Here is a 27,493-nt window from a genome sequence, read left to right as displayed (position 1 = left end):
AAAAGAAATCCACTTCGCAGGACAATTCCTCATGTCCTCTGAAGCTACGGGAATTTTCTGCACCCAAAAGCTCTCTATGATCTAACAGAAATTAATGATATTTGTCCAGAAGAAAACAGATCAGAAACAAAAATCAGCACATACCTTGGAAGCAAGCATTTCACGACCAGCTTCTCTTTATTCAAGTCATTATATTGGCTTCCGACCATTACTTGAAGATCAAGTTTGAGAGAAACCTAGAATAAATGCCAATGTAGCGCAAGCTTCTTGCTTCACTGAATGACCTTATAACAGAAACAATAACACTGACACGCAATTGCAAGTTCAAAAAGACAACCCTTTACTACATGCAAAATTTAACGTACATCTTAAGCTGAAGGTAAGAAATATCTCCAAAGCTGCAAAATCATAATCCTTCCATTCATTCTGTTTGTATCCCAGTGTGGAGTTGAAGGACCAAGTCTCCATTACTGGCTTGTCTTCCTGGGGCAGAGTCTCCCTGAGATTTGGCCAAGGCCTTAACCGCTCTTGAAAAGGAGATTCTTCAGCCAAATTGTGTAGCTGGAGCTGATTCTTGAAATCCCAACTCTGTCACTGAGTTGGGAAGAAACATGTCACGTTTTCACAGAACTGAGGACAGATTTCATATACCCCTTCAGGCTGTGCTAGTAACAAGCTCTCTCTTTTTCCTCTCTTTTGCTTTGGTACGGGGATTATCGTTCCTTTGAGAGATTCTCGTTCCCGAAGGAGAAAAGGGGGAGTTGCTTAAAATTACTAATCTATCATTTTTGGATCCTTCTGAAGAGGATTCGATCCCAGAAAGAAGTTTCTTTAGCTGTGTCCTCTGGCAGACAATTCTGCCCCTGTTCCAGCCTGGGGAGCCAAAGGACGATGACAAAGTTTCTTGAAGGAATGACCAGGCAGCCTTTGCAATAGGAGATTCTTGACTGGTTGAGCTTTTCTCCGTCTGTCCTCGACTGGCCAACGCATAACCGAGTGAGAATAAGGAAGCATGAGCAGTTTAACACAAGGCAAACAATTAAAACATAAGTACAAATGGACTCAAAAGCCTCATTGTTTGACCAGTACTCTGAGAATTGTCAATGGCGAACATGAGAGGCAAAATGGACTTGATAGCATATTTAACAACCACATGATACGAAAGAGAAACTCATGAATCTTGATTAGTAGAATGAGCCTAGGAGACCAAGTAAGGATTCTGATTGATCATCAATTGTGTATTATCCTCAATGAGAAGCAGAAATGCTAAGAATCTGCCACAAATTGATTGTGCGGTTTTCATAGTTAGCTTGACTTATCTTTCCTGTCAAATTTCCCCAAATAGCCCGCGATAGGCAATTCACGACCTTAAAATTGGAAAGAAAGTAATGTTTGCAGCTGTTGGACAATTCAACTAATGCAAGGATATGAGGAGCAGTAAGGAGTCCAACAATACTCTAACCAAAAGAAAGCAAGTGCGTCGCTACTTAAAAGCTTCAGTAGGAAGGGTTAAGAAGCATATTCGTTTAATGGATTTTTCTAAACCTAGCTGCTGCTCATTGAGATTCCACCGATAAAGCCACAAAGAATTGAGTTCAAGAAAGTTCTCACCAGGTGCATAAAATAAATATGGCATCACTTGTAGCTTACATGTCAGAGTACTAATTTGACAAATACACTAAAGATTGTCGGACTTTTTAGCACCCTAGGACCAAGGTTTAATCTCATTATTGGAGAAATGGGTGCACCTGCCAGGTGCAGCTCATAAACTTGGAGAGACTCAACTTAGCTCAACCCAGTGAAAAATCATGGCTGGAATTTAATTACAGCTAACATCTTTATTCAATGTATCCATTTATCATTATAAATGTGAAGAAGAGAAAAGCAGAATATGAGCAGAAAAGGAGCTTACACAACAACAATGCTTGCGATTTGAGGAAGATCCTCTCCATTCAATAACGCTTCCCTCATACTATTTAGCCAAACTGATATGGCAGTATATGCACCACCTTCCCACATTCTGTGACACATGCGACGTCAGCACAGAGAAGCAAATGGTTTAAGAGAATATAAGTGAGAATAAAAGACAAATCCTACATACCTGTGTACGTCAACGGACCATACTAGTTTGCTTTTCCGAAAAAGTTCAGGAAACAGACCCCTCTTGGTCGCTTCACTGAGCACTCTGGCAGCACGTTCTCTTTGGCCTAGCCACCAAAGTGCCTCTAAAAGCGCATTGTAAAATCTCTTTCCCAAACCACATCCTTCGGAGTTAAGTTTGTCAAGAACATACTCCACAATCTGCCAATTGGCATCGTGATCATAGTCCCCTTTAATCATTTGCCCAATCACTTGATGAATATTTGATCCACTATTTATGCACATCTCATCCAGCAAACCACAGGCGTCATCCCACCTGGAAATACAGCAGCTTAAAAGTGAGAATGATCATCAAGAGGTACACTGCAAAAGGGTATTTTACTTCTTGACGGAGTATGGAACCACCAAATCCTCTTGCAGTAATGGTTGGTAATTCCTCTAAAGTGTTTAGCATTTAGTAGATAATTCACCAACGCACCAATGATGACATCCAGCACATGGATACAATTGCAGATTTCCAACCATAAAACCAGATAAACAGACAAGGTAAGACAAAAACACAATTCTACCATGTACTTCTGATTTATTTATGTTTTCCCACATTAAACTTGTAAAAGATAATACCACAAAAGCAATAAATATTTCCTACTGAGATAAGGTATTCATAAAGCATAAACATGAAAGGATAGAGATCACTTTAACGATGAAAACATTATTAACTGAATCTCACTCCGGATAACATTAGCTCATCCACACGAAAACAAGGTATGGATCATCATTCTCTACTATCTATCTTTTCATATTGACTTGTTCCCTTAAATTTAGGCAAAAAAGGTCGACCAAGTGAAGTAATTTGTGGAAAAACAGAATTAGGGCATTGTAGAGCAGGATTTCATGGATAAATGAGTCATCATACCTGAGCCAACCAAGAGATGGGCTCAGGGAAAATAAATCCAAGTTAGCTATGCAAAAAGAATTACAGGATATAAGGATTTCTGACAACAATTTAATTGATGATTCTTCCATATAGGAAAGGACGGCCATCTCCATAGCAGTAAGATGTAGAGACTAATTACCTAGCAGACACAATCCCTATCAGTAGGTTAAACTTGAGATACTGAAGAGAGATGATCAAGTAATGTCATCTTTCTCTAAGAGCAAGGACAGCATTACATAGCACAATTGACACTAAGAACTTCCTAGCACTACTGCTGCTTTGTTTCTCAAACAACCAGTAATCCATGCCTATTCATTAAAGTGGATGAAACCATGAACGAGCACTATGGCAGAAGTGGCCAGGCAGCACAGCACAGGTAGAGTGTAAAGTGACTTTTAAATTTTTTGGATGAAGACAGAATGAGCACTCACCGGTCACACTTTGCATAGACTGCCACCATCATACAGTAACACATAACGCTAGGCAATATTCCAGAGGATTTGATTTCCTTGAACTGCTCTTCACTCTCATCAACTAGCCCTGAAAAGCAGTAAACGCTCAAAACAGCTTCAAGAGTCCTCTCGTCGGGATTACATCGGACCTTTTCCATATCAACGTAAGTTTTAATTGCTTCTTCAAATTGGCCTCCTTGCCTGAAAGCCTCAATCATGCCATTGAAGGAGTCCCTGTTCCTTGCAACTCCTAAGTCTCCCATCCTTGTCAATATTACTTCAGCCTCTTTATATAGACCACCTCCTGCAAATGTATGAATAAGCGAGTTGTAGGTTTCAACATTTGGCTTGCTACCCACCTCATTCATTGTATTAAAAGCAACAAGAGCTTCCTCATAGAATGAAGCTTGCCCATATGCTTCGATGACCCCAGTAAAGACCTTGGAACTTGGTAATATCCCTCTCTCATTCATGTGAAGTAATACCTTCTTAGAATCCTCATACAGTCCTCCCCTCCCACATGCATAAATTAAGCCTTCATATGTTTCCATATTTGGCTTAACATTCTCCTCTACCATATCATTGAACAAAGTCACCACCTCCTTGAAGTAACCACCCTCACCAAATACTTGGATCAGTATATTATATGTAGCAGCATCAGGCTCAGTATTGCTCACTTTCATCTCAAGAAAGAGGTCACGAACGTCATCATATCTCCCCTGCTTCCCATAAAGATTCAACAGTATACTATAAGTAGATGCATTAGGGGCGCACCCGGCTGCCTGCATCTGCCTAAACACATCCATAGACTCTTTGATAGACCCAGATTGCGCATACGCCTCTAACAAAACATTATACGATGTGATATCTGGCAGATTCCCTCCGGACTCCATTTCCTTAAGGAGTTCCGAAACCTTCTCTAGCTTACCCAATTTCCCGAAAGTCTCAACAAGGTAACTGTAAGTCGTTATATCAGGAATTACCCCTCCTTCATTCATAGTCCTAAAAACCATCTCTGCCTCGTCACCTAAACCCCTATTTGAACAAGCACTCAGCAATGTATTGTAAGTAACCAGATCAGGTTGTATTCCCTCGTGCCTCATCTCCGCAAACAAACCCAACAAGCCCTCCCAATCCAAACCACCTCTAGCACAAGAATTGATCACAGTATTGTAAGTCAAAATACTAGGAGGCACCCTCTCCTTCTTCATTTGATCAAGGAACTCGAGTGAAACCTCGTACTGACCATTTCTCCCATACGCATTGATCAGAGCCGTGTACGAGAACACGCTTCGAGAGACGCCGTTGCTGGGCATTTCATCGAATATCTCTCTGCACTTATCTAGCAAGCCCTCGCGCCCCAACAGGCTGATCATAATTGTATAAATGTGCTCGTTCGGCTTGCACCAGATTTGCCGCTGCATGTACTTGAAGAGACGGAGCGAGCGCTGCCAATCACCTCGCTGCGCGAACTCCTTGAACACCAGAGCGAAGTCGTTCAACGATAGCTTGTTCTTGAAGACGTCGAGGCAACGCGCTATGCTGCCGCGGGGTGGCAAGCTGCTTAGCTTGTTGATTAGGGTTTCGACGTCGTAGCTGTACTTGCCTTTCTCGACGGTCACCGACGGGTTGCCGAGGACCAGGTCCTTGGGCTTGGCTCTGACTATTCCGGCGCCGGAGCAGCATCTCCGCTCGCCGGCGAGGAAGTTGAGGTCCCCGGTGAGGAATCTCCGGCCAATGGGGAATTCCAGGATTTCCTTGGAGGATCGAAGACTCTGATGTTTAGGAGAAGGTAAGGGAAGAGAGAGTGAGAAGGTCATTGCGGTAATTTAACTAATCATGAGGTTCCCAGCTCGATGGAAATTGAAGGTCGACTGATTGTCCAAACTCTCCGCGAAGTGCTGTTCTGCTACGGAGAGAGCGACCGAGCGCGAGACGGAGGTTGAAGATGGACACGTGGTGCGCTTTCTTGGATAAACAGGGCCATTATCCGGGGCGAGATGGAATGGGTCGGGTCGTCCGATTAGAATCTGCAATCCAAACAGGATTCGTCGACGTGTCGAGGTGAAGATATGTCTTTAAGGACAATAGTCAAACAATTACAAATGGTCGTTACTCGTCAGGCGACGTTCATGAATTCACACCCCTCTCTCTCTCTCTCTCTCTCTCTCTCTCTCTCTCTCTCTCTATATATCCTTCTCCTTCCTTAATCTTCATCTTCGACTTTTACGGTTTTCTTCTTCTCGCTGCCATAGCCGCGCTCTGCGCGAAGCTCGCACAACCCTGGTGAGCGTGAGGCCAATCTCGCGCGGCTCACTGCGGCACAAGGAGAGGGTCGGCGGCTGACCGTGGGCATCGATGGCACGTCAAGCTGCTACGGGGATGTCAGCATTGGGCGACGGCTTCCCTCTCCCGGAGAGTCAGGTAAGAGCAACGTCCGGTATAGCTAGACATGACCGGTTCGGCCGAACCACCGGTTCCGATTCCTGTCCGGGAACCGCCGATTTCCGAGCCCAACGGCTCTTTCCCCTCAGGCCTCCTCTTTTTTTTTTTTTAACGGAGCGGAACCGGAACTGGAACCGGCCCTTGAGGACCAGTGGCTCACGGTTCTATTTGGCCATATCTAGGTATAACTTTCTCAAAAGGAATTTTATTAGACCTCCAAAATCTATTGAAAAAAGGATATTTTCGTTAGAAATCCTACTATCACTTTTAAATTGGCAAATGAAAAATATTGACGTGGCTTTTTAAATATTTTCTCTCTCCTTCGTAGCGATAACGTGGCTAAAACGATATCGTTTTGACCAAAATCAAATTTTTAATGTAACTTTTATTTAGATTAATTTAAAAATGAACTGTAAAAAAAGAACTAGAACCAATGACGGGGGGCGGCAAAAAACAAATAAAACCAGAACAAGAACCGCCCTTGTCACCGCCGCCACACCACCGTCGAGAAAGGCCGGCAATGTTGGGGGAGTGGTTGGCGGGGGTTGGCGGCCTCTGGCTAGGCCCAACGGTCAAAGACAAAGCTGTGACAGAGCGTTGGAACTACACGTGGATCTATGAAAATAAAAAATTCAGTCCGCCTTTTTCTCAGGCATTTCATCGAACATCATCCTAGAGCCGAGAATCAACCTCTATTAACGAAGCTCGACGAAGGACGGCGGGGATCTGGCAACAGCTATAGAATCACTCGATGGAGATGCTCAGGTACGATTGGCTTTGGCCTGAGCAAGATGAGGGAACTTGGACTAAAAATAGCCAAATCAATGACGGATCGAAGCTGGAATTGCGAAAACGAAGATGCAACCAGAGAGCTCTGCCATGGAAGAAGCTCTAGAATGGCGTTCTGGAAAGCACGAGGGAGATGTGATGTGGTTGAGATCACTCGAAATAAAATCGAAACAAATTGAGTCTTGCGGTTGGCGAGAGTTGCCGGGCCCCGGTCACCACTTCCCCACCATCATCGGCCCTACCCGGCCGTGCTAGGGTGGCGTCAAGGGCAGCAAAGCCCTTGCCACAGGTTTTGGTTCTGGGTTTTTTTTTTTTTCTTAATTTTAGCTTATTTTTATAGTTATATTTTAAATAAAAATTATATTAAGAATCATATTTGGACCAAAACAACGTCGTTTTAGTCATGTCATTGCCTCGTAGGGTTTAGAAAATATTTAAAAAGTCATACCAACATTTTCCGTTAACCAAATTGAACGGAGTAAATGGAAAGACTCAATTGTAATTTTTACAAATTTTAGGACTTAATTGAGCTAATTTTAGGATTTCTAGTGAACATATCCATCGAAAAAAAGGCCCAAGCATTTGGCATATTTTTTCAAGACAATTCGGAGAAATATCATATTGACAAAGCTGAAAGAACTACCTTGACCTTTCGGAAATTGCGGAAAGCTATCTTTAGATTTAATGATTTTTTTTTTCTTTTCATCTTACCCTCATTAAATTATCTAAACTTGTGTTCTGCCCTCACATTACACACCAAGCTATCTTTAGATTTAATGATTTTTTTTTCTTTTCATCTTACCCTCATTAAATTATCTAAACTTATGTTCTGCCCTCACATTACACACCAAGCTCTCTCTCCTCCATAGTGCCCTTGCTCAACTCTGCCATCTCCGGCGAGCCTAATTTGACACCGACAGCCCTCATGACCTCGGTCAAGGGTCGCCCGAGGTAGTGCAACATCAACTTGTGGTCATTGGGGTCATGCAACCCCAAACAGCCCTCATCGGAGGTCACTTGAGGTGATGCAACCTTAGGTGAGGCTAATTGCCTGCATCTAACTGTCGTAAGTAGATTTTCCTTTTTTAATTAATTAATTTAGAATATTTAACGAAAGTCATTTACAAGTTTAGTTTTTCCAAATAGTATTCAAATTAAAGTCAATTCCCAAGGCACTCTCTAATTACACTTCACAAAATATTATTTGTATTTTGAATATGCTATTTAACTTAATGTCTTTATATTTTTCCAATTCTTTCCTTGAATACCAAACCAAACGCAACCTAAATTGTGTGTTAATAGAGGGGGTGGTTGCTTAGTATTAGATCACCTAGTCACGCATAATGCAGATGAGGATTTAATCTTTGAATCAACCATTTAAAAACGAACGATCATTGATACAAGCGAGGAAAAACTTCAAATAAATGCCCGAAATACCTTCATTTTTTTCAAATAAGAGCCTATAACGAACATTGTTTCAATTAATGGCTTAAAGTGCCTTCATTATTTCAAAGAAGAGCCTGGTTAAGGATATTTTTGTCATTTGCATTTTCTTATTTTTTTCCTTTTTCTTTTTTCTTTTCTTTTTTTAATTTTTCTTCCTTCTTTTTTCTTTCCTTTTCACCAACGGCGGCGGGTCTTAGGTAATGGCTAGCCATCGGTGAGGGCTAAACGAGGTGAGCCCTTGCCCGATCTACCGAGGGTTGCCCTCGCTGGTTGTAACAAAGGAAAAAAAGAGAGAAATGAGAAAAATGAAAAGAAAAAAAATAACAAAATAAAAAAAATAAATGAAGAAAATGCATTTAGTCAGGTCTTTCTTTAAAACAAGGAAAAATTTCAAATAAAAGTTAAAAGTGCCCTCATCTCAAAGAAGGGCTTGAAAGAGACATCGTTTCAAATAAGGGTATGAATTACTTGCATTGTCTCAAATAAGGGTCTCACATGAATATTATTGTACATAAGGACATAAAGTGACAATATCAATCTTCAATAAGGGCCGGACCTAAGGAATTTGAGCATTTTACTTTTTGTTTATTTTTTCTTTTTCCTTATTTTTGTTAGTGGCCGGACTAAGGCAATGGCCAACCACCGATGTTGCTTGGATAGGGCTGGGTGAGGGCCACCCTCACCGGCCATAAGCAAGGCCAACGAGGGACGGCCTCACCTCGCAAAGAGAGGGCCAGCCATGGGCAACGGCTAGCCTCACTTGTGGCAAAAGTTGGAGATCAACATACAAAGAAGAAGGGCTGGCCAATCGCAAGTTCGATGGGAAATGTAGAGGTCAAGATAGAGCCAAAGTATAACTTCTTGTGGATAAGAGCATATGGTTATAAGTGAAATAAAGTAGAGGCTAGGAATCTTGGAAGCAGCTGGAGTTAGAATGCGAATAATAACCGCTCTCGATGGTTACATTATGTACATGACTATGGAAGCCCGTGAAAGCATCATTTGTAGATGGTTCACAATCGATAATGCTTATCAACTTATGATCCATTTGTTTGAAAGGAAATTGTTTACATGGATGACTAGAAATTAACCGATCTGCAAAAAATAATTTCCATAGGCCAAGAACATTAAGTTTAGATTGAGGAAAAACTTAGTCCCTCTCATCTTATAAATGAAATCTCTTTCCCAAATCAACAAACAAATGAAAATTAAATAGTTTTCTTGAAAATGATTTATGTAGAAAACATTTTTCATTATTTCAAAATTTTCAGCGGAACAAACACACCCCTATCTTTATTGCATTGCATTTCAACCTAGGAAAACATATAATGGGTATGAAGGAGGCAATTTTTGTAGAATTTATTGCGTGTCATTCTAGTTTTAGGGGAAAATTTAGAGGATATTAGAGTCATTATTCACCACCCATTGCCTTTGTTATTGAAAATTTGCTGTCATGCATATATCATAGGTGATGTTTCAATAAGAAAATTGCTCGTGTCTTCCTTCTTCGGGATTCGAACCCGCTGAACGGGATTACCATACTCTCTTTTGAGTTACAATAATTTGATTAGTAAGATTAATTAAGGAGCTAATCTATAATTTACTCACTTGCCAAATTAGTTGTATTGCACCGCATTAAATTTTCGCAGCATAAACGGCAACATAGTTCGCATTGCTCCGCTCGAGGACAGCCTGAATCTGAACAGGACTTATCTAAGAACCGATACGATCCAACTTGCAATGAACAAGGCAAGAAGTTATTGCGCGTCCCATTACATTCTCCTAGAAAAGAGTGAATAATTTAATGAACTGCAAAAGGCATATCAACAAAAAAGAGAAATAAAAAAACAAGAAGTCAAAGTGTTTTCAAACCGGTCCTTATCCTCGTATCTTCTCTTCTTGTCCCCATTCGCCCAACAACGACTGGGATTGAACTGACGGCGTCCGCGTTCGTATGGAGCGCCACCCACCGTAAGCCCGCCGACACCCGCAAGTCCAACCGCGACGCCGTGCTTTCTCCGGGGAAAAAAATTGTCTACCCCCGTCTACACCTGAATCCAATCTATATGAGCCCTTGATATCAGTGGGTTGCACGCGGGACCCATGTGATCGAACGGGGTTGACTGTACTAAGCTCACGTGATGCGTATGCATCCAAGAATTGCTCAAGTTTCCAATGCAACCGTCGCCTAAGACCACATGCAGGAGTCCACGTGGCAGCATGCCTGGCCCATGTCGCCGGTGGGCCCCGGCCTTCGGAAGCGCGCGCGCCCACAGACTAAAAACCTCTCTTCCCCCCGGACGAAAGAAGGTGAGGGCACCAGTGGTTCTTTTGTAATTAGGAGCGCCTCCGAGGGCAATCTCTGTTGGGGGAAATGGGAGTTTGAAGTTCCTAACAGACAGCTGGTCCTGCTTGTGAGTAAACGAATAAAACACAACTGCCTCTCTCGCTCTCAGTCTCCCTCTCTACTGTGGTCGCTCTCAGAATTCGCGACCCAAGCTCGAAGAAGCAGGAGAGAAGGCGATCGAATCCACTAGTCGAAGATGGACGATTTCCAGGTAAAATTCCATTGGAACGACGGACCGATCGATTCCCTTTTGCGTCTTCATTGTCGATCATAGCCGTGCGTCTCTCCCTCTCTCTCTCTCCAGCGGGGAATGGCGTTTGCTGTGCTCGTTTTGGTTGGTTTACCGTGTTCCTCTCGATGCTTCGCGTGATTCGGGTGGTGTTTCTGGTCGATTTCCATTTCTTTTGAGGCGTTTTGGTTTTTTCTCTTCTCTTCCTCCGCGGGCAACGGTAGGTGATTGATGGCTGTTCTGATTGTGCTGATGTTCGTTTCCATTTTGGCGGATGGTTTTGTATTCGATTTTGGTCTGAGGCTTTTTCTGAATTTCTGTTTGGTTAGAAACTGATGGCCTTGAAGAAGGCGTACGCGGAGATTATCTTAGGCATGGCCAAGGAGGAGGCGGCGCGAGTGATGGCAGCTGAAAGAAGAGCTACTCAGTTTAAGGAGGAGCTCCTTGGTTCGAAGGAAGAGGCGTTGCGTTTGCTTTTGAGGTTGAAGCAAATGTATGATGCCAAGGTATAATATGTCGTTTTGTCTTGCTTTGGCTTTTGTTTTACAGGCAGCGAGGTTGATGAGGAGCCTGTGGTCTTTTTGTCAATTAATTGGCATGGCCAGTGTGGATAGTTGTTCGATAATCAAACTTTGGTCTTTAGTGGATATCATCGCACTCGTTTTCTAGAAGCTGCAGCTGTCTGTCTGCTTTCGATACCTATATTTCACCAGTTGTGTAACTCTGTGAATGTTACACTAATTTTGTGGTAAAACAAATACCACGTAAAGCCGTTAGTTTTAGAGTTTTTTTGCCTACATTTTATTTCGTTTACTATTGGGTACAGCAATAGATGATAGATTGTGTGTGAAACAAATCCAATCGCCACTAGTACACGCGGATAGGTCATTTTTCCTGCTGCAATAGGAGTTCCAATTAGCTTTCTGCATAGGCCTGGCGGTCGTGTTGGTCGGTCTTTCTCATTATTTATGTCTAATGCATAAGTGGTAGGGCCGTCAACAATCACTTAAATCTGTGCTTAACTTCCCAAGGCTGTGTGCCTAATGATAAGATCAGACTTGGGCTGATAGAGGATGCTTTCTTCCTCTAATTTTGTTACGAGTGATGTGCATTTAACTATACAACCCATGTATGGTGAAGCGGAAAATCCCATGATTTGATTTAAGCTCCTGACTTACGAGACAGTCTTCCCTTCAATACAGTAGACATAATAGAAAATCTCGATCTGCTTCCTGTTTCAGCTCATGGAAAGTTTCATTGGCTCACCTTTTTATAAGGCGTGGCCGAATATGGAGAATCTCTAGATTCTTCTCCGGTCAAAACAGTTAACTAATTGCCTCTCCATTCTATTTCCATCTTTCTAGTTGGCTTATGTTGTCATCCAACAATGAAGCATTGTTAAGGCATAAGTGTGTTGGGTGCCATTAATTTGCTCCAGGGCACTTTGGAAGCAATTGTGCCTGATTGTACTCCGAGCACGATGATACAGAAAATTGGTGCAACTGAAGCTGCAAGCATTTTAGTTTGTCATGCCAATTTGTAGCTACATTATACACCATAATTTGTAATTACATATCAATTTCAGCATTTTACCTGATGGTTGTTATTAAAATAGCAGTTTTCTCTCTATGTGAAAGTTCTCCAATTTCATTAAGCTTGTGCCCAAAAATCCATGAAGAATCCAAAACAACGATGTCAAAGTTTCCACTATATGGAGGCATTGCATGAATTCATGCATAAACATCTTGATGCACGTGTAGGGGATGTGAATTGAGTGGAGCTACTACAATAACCGGCCTCTGAGGCTGAGAAATCTCCATGCCTCTCTCTGTTAAGATGATGCAAAATGAAGGACTTGATTCCTGCTAGTGTACCTGTACCACGATAATCCTTGGTTTTGATCTCTTTAGTTAGTGCCTCCCTTGTCATTAAAGAAAAAGATAGGTGAATCTGATCCTACAGTTCAGACTCGGAGATTCTTTTTTTCATATATCGAGGAGCACCAACTGAAGACACATATCCTTGCATACGACCTACTGAACATTTCTTTTACTCTGTTAGTTCAGCAACCTTGAACGAAACATTACTTTGTACACTGAGAAAGATGTACCAATTCAAATGATAATGAAGTGATTGTGCTTTAATGCTAAACTCAGAAAATCTTCAGTAATAAATGGTCTTTATTGTCAGATTGTTTGTATAATGTCAAAATCTTTAGAGCTTAAACTATCTTCAAATTGTAGTTTACCACCCAGGCATGTCGTATTTCTGCTTTCAATCTTGTCGCCAAGGATGCAAACAAACAGCTTTAGTCTTTTCCAATTCGTGACGGATAAAATGCATACTCAGCCTGAGAGAAAATTTCTCCGTTACTAAAAAGACGAGTGTCTTAGAGCAGGTTATCGCCCAGGCATGTTGTATTTCTGCTTTCAATCTTGTTGCCAAGGATGCAAACAAACAGCTTTAGTCTTTTCCAATTCGTGATGGATAAAATGCATACTCAGCCTGAGAGAAAATTTCTCTGTTCCTAGAAAGACAAGTGTCTTAGAGTAGTTTATCGGACAAGGTACCTATGTTTACTAGCATTTTGTTTGTACTTTTGAGCAGTTTATTCTTTGTTGTAGTCAGCTGATGTTCGGCAGAAGCTAATCATTCACAAATATACATATTGTTTTCTTTTGCAATTCTTTGTTCTGGTACGCATGGACCAAGGTAAATCAACTAATGATCATGTGAGTGTTTGCACATATAGTGCTGTTCCTTGGTTGACAATAGGCTCATGCTAGATCACGCGGCCAATGGTTACTTATGAATTGTTAAGTGTTACGGATGGATATAAGGAGAAACCTGAGAGACAGTGGATGTTAGTTGTTATATGATTTGTCTGGCATGGGACATTCTCTTCAGATGCTCATGACATTAGTTGTCATATGGAAAGTGTTAGACTTATGATAGAGTGAACTGGTGATGTATGGGTTGAGGATATATTCCGCATGAGAAAACGTAGAGTATACGCAACTAGCCCAGTTTTTGTTTTGCAGTTTAAGCTTTTGAGTCAAATTGTGTCCAATGTATTGTTTCGTCCCGAAGAAGATATGTCTTTCACCATATGGTACCACAATCTAGCCAGCATTGACATGGAAGTCATCAACCGAAATGAAACCTGAAAATGTTCTTATGCGAAGAAACAGAAAGTTCAAGTTGAGCAACTGTTTATTTCAAAATGAAAATAAAGTAAGAAAGAAATAAAGAGAAGAAGAACTCCGAAATGTGTCTTATTACGTCATTTTTCCTTATTACAGTGCAGTCCTTTTGATTACTTGGCAGAATATGGCATGCGTTGATTCCATAACAAAACAATATGTTTGCTTCCTTGATTGGCTGTGCATGTAATTTGCAACTCGCAGTTAAATGTCGAGGAATAGCTCTATTATTAGTTTTTTCTATCAAGCTCTCTTAGAAGTCATATCTTTGATGATCTTGAGATGATATTATACCTTTCAATAACAACATCTAAAGTGTCCATGCGAAGTTTCAGATGTGCTGACTTCTTGATGGGCCAGTTTGAGTCCTATGTTTTCTCTATTACGTAACAAACGGAAAATAGTTCTTCAGAGAATGGGCATCCTCCCCTCAACCTGCTTGAGATTCAAGTTTCTGGATCTTGGATTATGCAATGAGCATGTAACGGATAGAAATCTTGGATTATGCCTTTCAACTAAGTGGCTTTGGAAATCCAGTGACACATAAGAAAGCATGTTGAGGAAATTAAATAGCATATTGTGCTTTCCAAATTTCCTTTTTAGAGAGATTTCTATAGTCCTATCGTTTGAAATTGCAAAAATAGTTACCAAAGCAATTTTTCTTCCGCTTTCTTGTGTACATTGTATTTTATCTGCCTTGACATACTTTTTACATGTATACAACTGAGCATTTGTTTTCCCAAATTTGGTTTGACATTTTGGATTTGATAGTGTATTTATTATTTTGGGTGGCATTGTGAACATTCAGGTATGCTAGAATATGTCCCTCTTTGTTGAAATGTTCAAGTGCCCTTAAATTGTAACAATTGTTTCGCTGCAAGCAATGAGAAATATTGCATCTCAGTTGGCGGTTACTTCAAACCGATTACTAATTGCTTATAATTTCTTTGAAACCTCTAAGTTCCTGCTCATATCATTTACAAGTTCATGATTTTCATTTCCATTTACTTGAAGATTTTAGTTCTATCAAAGGAGGCCGTATTATCAATAGATGTCTGGCCGGACAGTTCTACCTCTTGTTTGGCTTGAAATGAGACCTGTTTATAGGCATATTAGGCATTTTTTGAAGCACGACTGCTTTTCAAACCTCGACTCAGCCTATTGGTTGATTCATTGACGATTTCCCTCCTTTTGGGATGAATCTTACCCTTTTACAAACTTTTACTGCATGCACATCTTGTCTATCACCTTCTGTCATGATTTGATGTCCATCACATTTAGGTAAACAATACATGGTTACTTATTTTAGGCAGAAGTTTGGAAAGTAGTAGCTAATTTTACTTGTCAATATCTTACGTATCTTATCGTATAACAGCTACATGATATTGAAATGGGACTTGTTTGGTGGCATATTAGGTATTTTTTAAATGACGGTTACCTTGTCTTGGAGTCCTCAATTGAGCACACAAAACGAGTTAGTTTTCCGCCTTTTTGGCATGAAACATACCTTCCACATTCTTTTCCTGCATGCATATGCATGCATATTGCCTAAATTTCCTCTAATGGTTTGAGCATCTCGGATTTAGGGGCGTTTATAATTTATTACGTTGTGTAATGTGTGGTCCTTACTTTTTGCTGAATTTTGAAAGTACTGTTTGATTTTACTGCGGTCAATATCCTATGTTTTAGTAAATTAGGGTATCTCCTGATATTTTCTTCAAACATCTTGCACCATTAAGCTTTTCTTGACACTTTAATGTATTGCCTTGCTTTCTTTGGCATGAAAACAGTGATCTTGGAAACAGTTTTCTTGCATAGCTGGGATTTTAAACTACAACAGCGTTACTGCACGTTACGCCGAAAATTACACGGGAGGAGAGTCATCCATGCAGCTTTTCTCCAAAGTTGCAGAATTTACTCGAATTCATGATTTTTAAGTCATGATGGAACAACTATTGATGCTTTGGCCTCACCAATTTTCATCCTATGATTGTATCATTATGCATTTTCTCTGCGATGTTTATATTCATGATATTCTTGGCAAGACCTAGTATCTTTATGCATTTCTCTGTATGTTTATGTTTGTAATAACCTCTGTACCGATTCCTTCTGCTTAATCTCATTTATAGTGAGTAGGTAGGAAAGTGCTTGAAATTCTTTAAATATTACTAGAGTCAAATTATCTTTTCGGGGATGGCAATACCTGCTTCATGACAAAATGAAGTTATTCAATGTCCTCATTGTATAATTTGGTAAACTGGAGATGTCTTTTGCAAATTTCTGGAGTGCCGAAATTCTTTCACACCTTTTCTTGGACTGTTTCCTGTTGGAAGACTTACAACTTATGAATTAGGCTGCAAAATAGAGGAATGAAACTCTTATCCTTTTTTATTGGATTTGTAAGCTAACACGCATCATTTATTTCCAAAATCTATTTAAAAATCTTCAAATCCTTCTAGTACTTTGGAATAGAACCTGCATTAATTTATTCTTCTTTATATGCAGTTGAGTGAAGCAGAAACAACATCAGCATGGCGGCAAGAGAGAATTGTAGAGCTTGAGGCACAACTTCAGGAATCTAAGAATACTGTCAAAGAGCTTAGAGAAGAGTTGAAGGAAGCTCGAGATCAGTTGGAAAATGAAACAACTCATAAATCACATCATGTTAGTAAGACTCGTACAACTGGTGATACTGTGAAACCTGAAGAAGTAGTAGGGGGGAAAAGACATACTACTTCTGGTTCTGTAGGACAGTCTCAGTCAGATTCACAGACTGCTTATGAAGTTTCTGGCATGAATATCAGTTCCAATAAAGGATCGGTGGGGAGTAATTGCTCCTGTAAAGGTCAAGCTCTCAATGACTACTGCTGTGTTCATAACCGCAATTTTTCTGTCACAGTAATGAGAGGCAAAGAGCCTAAGCTTAGGAGAAACAAGGACACTCAGAGAGTGTGGGCATTTGAAAAGAATTCATCTCCACAGCTGTCTTTCTCTGGACAAAAGGAGAATGTTAGACATGGGACACACAGTGGGGGAAGAGAAGGTAAAGTGTCAGATGCGATATCCAACCTCTCTGCAGATAAGAAGTATGGGAGGAAGAGAGAACCCTCTCCATTGAAAGTGATAAAAGCGGACTGCAATGCGGTCGTTGAAACTTATGTGAAAAAAAGAAAAAGGACTCCAGGATGCAGAAGCAAAAATACCTCATGGGGGAAGCTGCATGACCAGACTTTGACAAAGCAGAGAGCAACTGATGTTTTTTCCTTCGGGATTTCTAAGGAATCTCATCCACCATGCAGACTACATTCACCTTCAGAGGCAACCAAAGTAACGGAGAAATTGGATACTCTGGTTACTCGTAAAGATGTTGAGCTTGTTAAATCAGGTATTATGGTGGATGCAGATAATGGAAGTAAGGCGCCGAAGGAATCAAAAATTATAGGACAGGGTAATGGTGGAGTCCAGAATTTAAATGTTTTAGTCACCACATCAGATCAAGATAAAATCAACGACTTATCAAACTCAGATCTGAAAGCTTCTGGTGTAAGTGACGGGATTTCAGGCAGACCTCTGGAGAAGAAGATTATCAAGTTCACATTTGCTAGGCGTAAGAAGGAAACTTTGTGCAGCCCTGATGGCACTTTCTGTGGTGCTGATATTACTTCGAAGAAAAAGAGACGAAAACATGACCGTTCTTTGAAGCAGGAGAACTCTGCCCTTTCATGTGAAACATCTCAAGACAGTCAACAGCTAGCGCAAATTGCAGAACAGGTTTGTGATGTATTATCTGGTTGTATGCGAAGTTGTGTAAAATTTGGCTTAGCTTATCTAGTTATGTAGCCTCTAACTAGTTGTGTATGATCTGCTGTTGGAAATGCAGTACATTAGGTAGTGGTGTGCAGGTTCTAGGGTGGAAAGGGTGTTTGTCCTCCTTTAGGATCTACCACGTGGACATTGATGGTAAAATTTTGAAAGTCGAAATCTACCTTGTAGGCTCTTAGAACGGCCCTGAGACCTAAGAACCTTTCGGTTCTACATGTTTCACTACCTGGTATTTTAGTATTTTAAATTTCTTATTAAGTGAAAATTCACTGCACCTATATCAATTACTAAAACACTCAGACACATTAGACAATATGTGCATTCTACAATAATGGACGATCATAAACCAAAACGCTGCACAGGTGAAGTACTTAAAACATAATAGCTCCAGAAATTTGCACATTATTTAAATACGTTTTTTAGGGTACCTACATTTTTCTGCAAGTATCTTGCATTAGGTGTAGATCATGAGGTACAAGGTGGAGGTCTGAACCCACACCCTGAAACATACACCGTACTTACCAGTTCTAAACTTTTCTTGTGACCTCTAATGTTATCCTAGGTTCTTCTGCACACCTCTATGGGGAATAAGTTAGAACAAGCTGTAGTGGAAACCTGTTATTATATTTCTAACTATCGTTGGAATTGCTTGATTGCCACGACAACATCCTTAACTACTACATCCTGATGCATTACTAAATTGCTTTTTCCAATTACAATGAGTGTATTATGCTTCTTTCTAGTTTTATAAGCATATTGTTTGGAAATTCTTTACCTCAGTACATCAATTGTTCAGAGCAGCGGGTCCTCATTGATTATAGCTTCAGCTGCAATCATGCGAGTGCACTTTTTGTGCAAATTAAGCTTTTATTTGCTTGAAAACCAACTGCAGCAGTAAGTTGTGTCCATCTTTTCAACTTCTGTTTCCATAGTTGTCCTCAGTGGCTGCTAAACTTCTCTATGCTTGTGTGCTTCGAGAATAAAGGTTTTCCCCATGGCCTTTCGTTTTGTTTTGGGTTCTAGTTGCTGTGCGCACTGTAGGTATGGCCTTCCCGGTTCCTAAACCTCCCAATTGCAGATTAGTTACCCATTTCTCACGTGCGCAGTTTTTAGGAATCAAATACTCTCAAAGTGATGATTTACTTAAGAATTCCGTTCTTCTAACTTTTAAGTAAGACCATTTATGTATCCTGAAATGTCATTCTTTCCTTTCCTTTGCCTCTTTGCGCAAAGTGAGTTTTATGGCAATGAATTGGGAGCTATGAGTGCCCTAATCATGTTTCATAGCACTGCCAGTCTGCCTTGTGTAGTACAAACCTTCTGCTGTCGGATATGTGGTTAGGCCAGGTGGATAAAATCGTGCTATTCGATGATTAGAGAAAGAAGGTTATGCTCATAGGATAAGCAATAAAGTAGAATTTTCACCTTTTCCGCTGCTCAGGTTGCCTGTTAACATGAGTCCCCTTTGTCATGTTGTTGATCCATTGGTTTCTTTAACTCTTTCTAATTGTAAAATGCGCTGTGCAGCTTATGTCTCTGGCGAAGAACAAATGGTAGTAAAGGCCATGTCACTGTTACATGAAGAGAGACCAGGAGAGTCCCTCAATATCCATACAAATAGCAGCGAGGCGGTTTGCATAGACATAAAGGAAGCGATCGGATCATTTATGAAGTATTTATGCTCATTAATTTATCAATATCCTCATATTTATCTAGTTGTACATAAATAATGACCGTGGAACCTGCATGATATAGTTATTCTTGACTTATCATTCATAGCAGTATCATAGAGAGACAGATGATATGAAACTTTTCGTTATCTATTTAATGACGACATTCATTGCCGTGAATAGTGTTGTGATTTGTCATTTTGAGATACATGGAGAATTGCTTGTTTTTCTTTGAAGCTCGTTGCCTGTCATGAATAATCAGGGCTCCATCTCTCGTTAACTAGTCTCAACCCGAGCAACGTAGTTCACATTTACCGATCTCGTTTAGCTTACTCTTGGCGAGATCTTGAGATTTTCGCTCCAGACTTGATCCGTGAATTCTCTCCCCTGCTCGAATTGAAGAAACTCGATTTGTTATCGTTTGAGATTGGAACAGAGAACTTCATGCCGGTATAACCAGCCCAGATCAGAGTAATGCAATTAGAACAACTCGAATCGTGTAAGCAAATCCATTCATAATTGATGGATCTTACCAAGGTTAACAATGGGGACACTAGATAAATAAAAGCGATGAATGCAACTAGATTTAACGTAGGTCCACTGGATTCGACCATTCAGATACACGCACGGCACATTTGTCTGGTCCATACAGCAATTTCCCGTCCACTCCTTGGAAACAAATAGAGGTGGCAAAATGGATCAAAAACTCATATTATAACCCATATTTAAGAGCATCGATTATAAATGAGTTGCTTAATAAATTTAAATGGGTCATAAATAGATTGTTAAGAAATTGATGGGTCTTAAATGAGTTAGATAATTATCTTAAGTGAGTTTATTCTTTATTTTTATTTTTTTAGTTATAAAAATTGTCCACAATGTTCATAAATTTTGCTAAATTAGATTAAATATGAAAATATTTTAATAATATGGGTCGGATCGATATAGATCGTTAAATTTGTAGTGTATGAAAATAAATCAAAACGGATTAAATGGATCAATATAGATCAAATCACATTCCGCTCAACCCACCTATTTAACTCCTCTAATAACAAATTCACGATTTCTTGAAAGTTTGCAGTGTTTCCTCCTTCCAATGAAGTTGTTGGGGCTTGGACCCCGATCTTTATCGATTGTAGACAAATCATCTCCCTCATATATGACTACCTCCTATCTTAACGCTCCGCTCGCGACGTATGCATCGCACGAGGCAAACACGGTTCCATTTGTCCAGTGAAGTGAGATTTGCAGACAAGATTCGAGTTATGGCTCTGCCGACACTGACCGGTGGAGTGATTACAACAGCGTTCAATCATTACGAGAGCAATACAAGAATCCTGAGACCTAAGGAAGAGATCAAAGTTTAAGGCGACCAACGCGAAAGAGAAGACACATAACCCTCTGTACACATTCCAGGCTCTGTATTCGGGGATGCCCAGGTTGATGTCATCTGGTTTCTTGATCTTTCACTTCAAATATGGCAAAAGGCGATCTGTGACGGCTTCTGCCGGCAGCCCCACGTAGAGTCAGACAAATTAATCTGTTTGTCTTCTCTCTCTCTCACCAGATTCATCTTTACAGGAACTTCAACAAGAGAAGTTTAAAGTCTTAAAAGGCAGAACCTTCCATCTGGTAAGCTGCTCGACTTCAGAGGTTCCGGTTTCTGATGGAAACAAAACTATGCATCTGTTGCATAGAATGCGAAAAATCAGGGTCAGATACTGCAAATGAACCACAAATTTACAGGACACCTATTCCTCCAACTAGTGGTTCGTTAGTAGGACTGAAAATGGTAAGATTAACCGGATATAGGGGTTACCACAGAGGTGGAACAGCTACGGAATTAAAACGAAATTTATCTTGATTTTCGAAATGGGACATTGAGAATATGAGTCTGCAGTGGCAGGGGGTTTGGGTCTTGCTATTTCAGAAGTGAAATGAAACCTTCAATATGATCTCTAATGAGTTGCAACTGAAGAATGTGAGGCAGTACAATGTGATGACTTGTCTTGCGAGGAGGTTTCAGTCACTAAGGCCAATTCATTTATCCGCCAAGACAGAACTAAAGAAAGGTGGAAATATCATGACTCAGTACCTGACAATTGTATTGGCTACTGCACCATCTCAGGAATTGACCGATTCTCAGTATGAATCTTGGCCAATGGATTCACCATGAAGCCAGCACCACCCTGCTGTCGAAACCTGCGGTTCTCCAAATTACACACTCCATTGTCACAGCTCCTATCAGTTCTGAAGCGTGTGGAGGATACTGATGGTGTATCGGAAGAGATGAACCTGGAACTTGAGTACCGACCCTCTGGCTTCCTCCGAAATCTTGAACTCAAGAAATCGGTAGGTAACATGCAACAAGAGGTTCTCTTGGAGTTGGTACTAGTCATCCTTCCACTTGTTAGTGCCAAGTCATATGAGATCTCATCCAATGCCATCTCTAAACCATGCACACGTGTCTCCAGAGAACGCATTCCATTTTGTGAGCTCCCAATGAATCGCTAATAGGAGTACACAGGAATGTAAAATGAGAACAAGCACCAGCACAAGTGTTGATATGGATATAACCATAAAAGGTAACCGAAGAGCAAAAATAGCTCACAGTATTAGCATACTATCTTGAATATTCAATTGTGCAAACATTGCTACGGATGAGGCAACTAATTATGCAAATCTTCACATTGTCTGCATGTGAAGAAATCCTAACTGTTTTTCTATTGGAATATGCAAACTCTCACACTGTTACTTGATACAATGACGGTGTCACTTTTTCTTTTTCTAGTGTATTCCTGGTGCAGTCAGCAGTGATTAATTGGATAAAACATTTCGATGCACATGCTTGGAAAACAGACCTGAAGGAGATCTAGTAGACTTGATTGCTGCTGCTCGATCTGAACAAGCTGATTGCGGATTAATGATAAATCTTCAGAGTCCTTGTGATTCCTGTGGTGATCTTCAGCAGCGTTACTAGCTACAAGCGTAAAATCAGACCTCCCCTCGGGACATGGAACCACACGAGATCCAGACCTGAATCCACTAGGCTTGGGCAAATTCTCATCTGAGTTCTTGCTGAAAAGGGCTCTTTTAGTTTCTGGCTTTGAGACCTCATAAATCTCACTGCTCTTTCTTTGAGGAATGTTTTCATTCGTCTCCCTGAGATCATCCCCACCAGTCCCCTTTGATAAAGTAGATCTGGAAATAGCAATTTCAACTTTCCAGTCCGAAGGCTTCTTATGATCCACCTTCCGAAGGATGGGACTGACATTTCTGTTGCTACTCTTCAGTGGACTTCTCTTCCTTAGAGTGCTTGCAGATGCAGATGAACCAGTCAGTGCAGTTGGACGGCTGGGTGGTGTTGGTTTTTTCCTCATCTGAGGCCCAACAGATCCAGAAGAAGAGAGAGTTCTTGATGTAGATGGATAACGACCGTCACTCGCATTTTCTGTGTTGACAGATGGAAGAAAGAGCTTGAATCAAGCAGATACCACAACAGAAAAATATTGGCAAACGATCTTGAGAATATGGCAGGCAATAAAATAAACTAACGTCACAACTTTGTCAAATCTGAACCTATTGAGCAACCATGAATCCTATGGCTATGTCTATGGCTCGGCAAACTGTTCCAACATTCATAATCCAAGAAGACATCAATCCAGATTAATATCTAATTTGCGTAACCATTTTTTTTGTTGTTGTTGCCATTTTCAGGTCCAGAGTGGTTAGCACCACAATAATGTGAATGGAATTTAACCTTTTGTAGATCTCGCGGCAAACCCAGCAAGAAGTAAAAATGCTAGAAAGATCCGAACCTTTGGAAGAAGAGACTGACTGAAGCGGAGTGGACACCTCCTCAGAAAGATCAGGAATCAGCTTCCAGGCCTCCACCGTCTGGTTCATAACCTCCCTAACTGCCTTCACCTAGAAAACCATACGGATTAATTCGACCTTCAATTCATGATCCAAAAATTGGAAAATCGACACCAATGAGAAGTTTGTCACGGGATGACTAATGCAGAAATCCAGGTCCAAATCTACTGCCCACCTAATACATACACTAGCAAATTACCCCTAAAAAGGAAATCACGGTTCAACTACCACGTTATTGTCATGGATCATGTCCTGGAGATCAAAATTCTTCAAAGCTGCCATTTTGATCAGAGCCACCATCCCAAATCATACAGATAAAGTTGCAAATTATGCAGTGTCAAAGATTAAGAATCAGACCTTATCAAACCGCCGATTCTCAAAGACCTTTAGGCATGCGGGCTTAAACTCCACCAACAAATCTCTCTCCACGACCGCCAATTTCAGTAGAACCTCCGCGGAGGCCTTCCTCGCAGCCCAGTCCTCGCCACTGAGGAACCCAAGCACACAAGGCACCAAATTCTTCAACACTGCCTCGCTCCTAGCCGCGCCGACACCAACTACGCTCTCAATCAGCGTCAGTGCCGCCGAGTTCGCCCTAAAAGCGTCGGCCTTCAACAGTCTCTCGAACCTCGGCAACAACCTGCACAACTTTGCAGGCTCAGGATCCGGCGAAGCATTGATAGCCGACGCTAAACACAGAGCCGCGCTCATCTGCGCGTTCACGTCTTGCTCGGTGAAGAGTGCGTCGGAGAAAGCCTTCAGGAACGAATCGAAGGAAGGTTTGTTCACGTTCGTGGCAAGAGCAGCAGTGGCGCTGACGCAGCCGGATCGGACGGCGGAGTCCGGATCGCGGAGGCGGCGCGTGATGCCGGAGATCATCTTCGGAAGGTGAGGAGAGAGAGTGTTGCCGTGAGTGACCGAGAGAGTCGTGAGGAGGCTCACGCATTGCTTGCGCACCGGAGACTTGTCAGACGCGTCGGTGGAGTTGATGCAAGAGATGAAGGCCGAGAACGACGCCGGATCGAGCGACCGAGCAATGGAGTCCAGCTCCGAGGACGCGATGGAGTGAGTGTCGCGGTCGGCGAGCTTGGTGATGCAGGTGAGAACCCTCTGCTTGAGGTTCTGCAGCGGTTGCGGAGGAGTGTAGGCTGGCATTGTGGCGGTTTCCGGCGGGCGGCGATTCGGTCGCGGTGGTGGAAGTGGGCGGAATTAGGAGGCAGGAGGAGAAGGTGGCGCCGCCGGCATCTCCGGCGATATCGCCGGCGGCATCGGCCTCGGCTGGGGTAGAGAGAGAGAGTGTCTGTGCACTTTTTCGATGCCGTGCTGTGCCGTGCTGTGCTTCTGCTCCTGCTCCGTTGGCTTGGCTTCTTCTTTTTAAAGGAGGAAGGTGGTAACAGGGGAGTGATGTGGCGGGAGCGAGACGACGTCGTTTGGCATCAGCTTTGAACGTCATTTTAATTTGAAAAAATCTCAAATAAAGACATCAAGCCTCTTTATTTTCTTAAATAAAAACCTAAAGTAAATTTTATTTTAAATAAAGGCCTGAAAGGTCTTTTTTATCTCAAAAGATAGTCTCACCAAAATCATTCTCGTCATTTACTTTTTTTTATTTATTTTTATTTTTCTTTTTTTCTCGCCCAACCATCGCCCATGCAACCTAGGCAAGGGTGACCCTCGACTGACACGGGAGGGAAACCATTGCCCGATCGATGCCGGTGATGGCAAGGGGAGGGGAAAAGAAAACAGGAAAAAAAAGAAAAAAGGGAAATAAGAAAAACAGAAAAATCGAAAAAAAAAAAGAAAAAAAATTCGAAAAAGAAATTGACAAAAAGGCTCTTAGTCATTTGTTTATGTGAAATAAGATCCACCGTAAGAATAAGGCCATTTCAGACATTTATTTAAAATTTTATCTTTTAATTTTAAAGAGTTAATGCGTAAAGCGACCTTAAACTTTCTTGTTCTGCTCCGAAGCAATTGTCACATGCTCAATTTTCGTATGGAGGGAAGATCAAACTAATCACTCAAGTCATTCATATATTTTTTTTCCTCTGTCTTTTTTCCAAATTTGTCCAAATTCTAAAAAGGTAATAATATCTATATATATATATATATATATCATGAATTATTAAGTTTTCCAATTGCTCGATCGCTCATAATTTATAAGACTACATACTTAATGACGCGAATAATGTGGATTAGGACATGATTTTTGGGCTTGTGGAATGCCGTTGTGTGGTTTCGACGTTTCTGCCTTTTTCACACTTCGCTCGTGTCCACGTGGACAAGTCATTTGGTTTCTCAACGAATTTGGAACGACCCACATCCGGAAATTTCTAAATTAAGGTTTGAAATATATTATTTGGGAGTTTCTTGATTATTATTATTATTATTTTTTTTTTTTTGGAGTGTCGGCGAGTGCATTTTTTTTCAATATTCTATTAATTTCCCAAATTAGATAAGGCGCGAATTTTAGAGATTTTATCTTTTTTTTTATATGATTCGAAGCTGCACACGTGGCGGCACCGTTTCACTGGGCGGTCGAGATTATGACAAATGTCACCAGCGATCTGATAATCTTTTTCTTTTTCCTTTTTTTCCTGTTGAATTTTATACTCTTTTTTTTTTTTAGCAGATATACAATGTGACTGTAAAAATTGAAGAGGTGTGGACACCAAGGACGCGAGAATGGGGGCCACGTGCGCCACTGTGGCTTTGCGACCTGCCAACGACTAGGTTGCCCCCCCGGTTCCTGCCTTCACCAACATTTCCGGTCGCGATAACTATTCTGTTTTTAAAATTAATTTTTAATGAAAGTAATTTTTTCTTTTTTTAAATTTCTGGACGAGTTTTCGAACAGATGAATGCGTTTAATAGTAACACGATATTTCTATTCTCGGAACAGAAATTCATTTGATACTAACATGAAGTTCCGGGGTCGCCGGCGAACGGTGGACCGACGGCGATTGGCGGACGGTGGACTGACGGCGATTGATGGACAGCGGACCAGCGATTGGCGAAAAGGACGCAAGAGAGAGGGAATGGGCGATGAGAAAAATTCTTATTTCCCATTTTTGTTCCGAAAATAGAAAAATTGAAAATTTTAAGTTTTCATTTCTATTTCAAATCTATTTTTGGAACAAATTTTTGTTCCGGAAATAGAAAATTGAAATTGCATTACCGAAAGGATATCGGCTTGGAACTATGTGGCCTAAATTGCATGAGTTACGCGTATGTCGATTTTGTGAATAGAAAGCTCTTCTTCGTCTGATTTATAATGTGAGTTTTTTTTTTTTTTAATGATTGGCAAGATTATGATTTTAAATAATTCTCACTCAAAAATATGAGTCATCCTCGTAAATCCCTTAAACCTGTGCGTGCATTACAAACCTTTAACTCATCTAGAGAGACGAATTAGGTCGTTCCCACGCGTTCCTACGCAGCAAGCTGCCAGGCTTGAGTTTCATCTTACCATTTTGAATTTAAAAAGAAAAAGAAAAAGAGAAAGGAGAGATCGCCAACATAGAGCCCAAATCCGAATCAGTCAATATATCCAAAGGATCCACCTTCACTCAATTAGGATATATTAACTGTTCAAGTCCACATCGATTCTCCGATGTAATATTCTATAATGACGTGTATTTCAACATACCCTATAATAGTCTATATACGAGCAAAGTGGAATGTTAAGGTGCTATCGAACAAGAGATGAGGTTTGGAAATCCAGAGGCGTGAATAGATTACGCATGAAATCGAATAGCATTAACATTTACCAAAAAGAGATCAGATTGCTCGATGAACTCGTTATTCAAAGGACTCTCGGATCTATCTATTCGTATCGATGTCTAGTCTATCTACCCGGAGCAGAAGATTGGAGTTTCGATCTCATCATCATTTCCAACCGCGCCCATTCGAAACATCTGTGGTGTCTCACCTTTGATGTCCCTTTGCTTCCTCCATGGATCCAGAGCACCATCAGTCAACCAGAACAGCAAGCAAAGCCAAGCACATCACTTTTGAGATTCCAGCGACACCCCACCAAAAAGCTTTTGCGAATATTAAGGTGGGCGATGTCGATCCCAGGACCGCCCAACAAACCCAAGTGATGGTCACTGGACAACGGTGGTGGCAGCAAGCAATAACGCAGGGTTGCATAGCAAGACGAGCATCTGAAGCATCA

General features: G+C 41.1%; 3 protein-coding genes across 4 annotated transcripts; 1 reads left to right on the top strand and 2 right to left on the bottom strand.

Annotated features, from left to right (window-relative positions):
* Positions 1 to 158: 158 nt before the first annotated feature.
* On the bottom strand, positions 159 to 5,658 carry LOC115734786 (pentatricopeptide repeat-containing protein At1g74850, chloroplastic). Its single transcript, XM_030665712.2, has 4 exons — positions 3,469 to 5,658; positions 2,102 to 2,416; positions 1,913 to 2,020; positions 159 to 977 (listed from the first exon to the last, which is right to left on the bottom strand). Exons 1-4 carry the CDS (start codon positions 5,307 to 5,309, stop codon positions 656 to 658), a joined length of 2,586 nt encoding a protein of 861 aa, XP_030521572.2. The 5' UTR covers positions 5,310 to 5,658; the 3' UTR covers positions 159 to 655.
* A 4,914-nt stretch (positions 5,659 to 10,572) lies between these two features.
* LOC115734788 lies at positions 10,573 to 19,614 on the top strand. Its single transcript, XM_030665714.2, has 4 exons — positions 10,573 to 10,727; positions 11,075 to 11,251; positions 16,454 to 17,719; positions 19,298 to 19,614. The coding sequence occupies exons 1-4, from the start codon at positions 10,713 to 10,715 to the stop codon at positions 19,325 to 19,327; spliced, it is 1,488 nt and encodes a 495-aa protein (XP_030521574.1). The 5' UTR covers positions 10,573 to 10,712; the 3' UTR covers positions 19,328 to 19,614.
* Positions 19,615 to 20,867: 1,253 nt separating this feature from the next.
* Positions 20,868 to 24,664, bottom strand: LOC115734787 (TORTIFOLIA1-like protein 3). 2 transcript variants are annotated; one of them, XM_048281983.1, is made up of 6 exons: positions 23,674 to 24,664; positions 23,259 to 23,367; positions 22,302 to 22,891; positions 21,736 to 21,950; positions 21,536 to 21,642; positions 20,868 to 21,126 (listed from the first exon to the last, which is right to left on the bottom strand). In XM_048281983.1, exons 1-5 carry the CDS (start codon positions 24,469 to 24,471, stop codon positions 21,552 to 21,554), a joined length of 1,803 nt encoding a protein of 600 aa, XP_048137940.1. In that variant the 5' UTR covers positions 24,472 to 24,664; the 3' UTR covers positions 20,868 to 21,126; positions 21,536 to 21,551. The 2 variants fall into 2 exon arrangements, with proteins under 2 accessions (XP_048137940.1, XP_030521573.1); XM_030665713.2 differs by having other exon boundaries at positions 21,536 to 21,950.
* Positions 24,665 to 27,493: the final 2,829 nt, after the last annotated feature.

Source organism: Rhodamnia argentea, chromosome 7 (genome assembly GCF_020921035.1).
Source record: "Rhodamnia argentea isolate NSW1041297 chromosome 7, ASM2092103v1, whole genome shotgun sequence".
Taxonomy (NCBI): Eukaryota; Viridiplantae; Streptophyta; class Magnoliopsida; order Myrtales; family Myrtaceae; genus Rhodamnia; species Rhodamnia argentea.
Note: the sequence above shows the minus strand (reverse complement) of the source record. Positions and strands in the feature narration are given on the sequence as shown.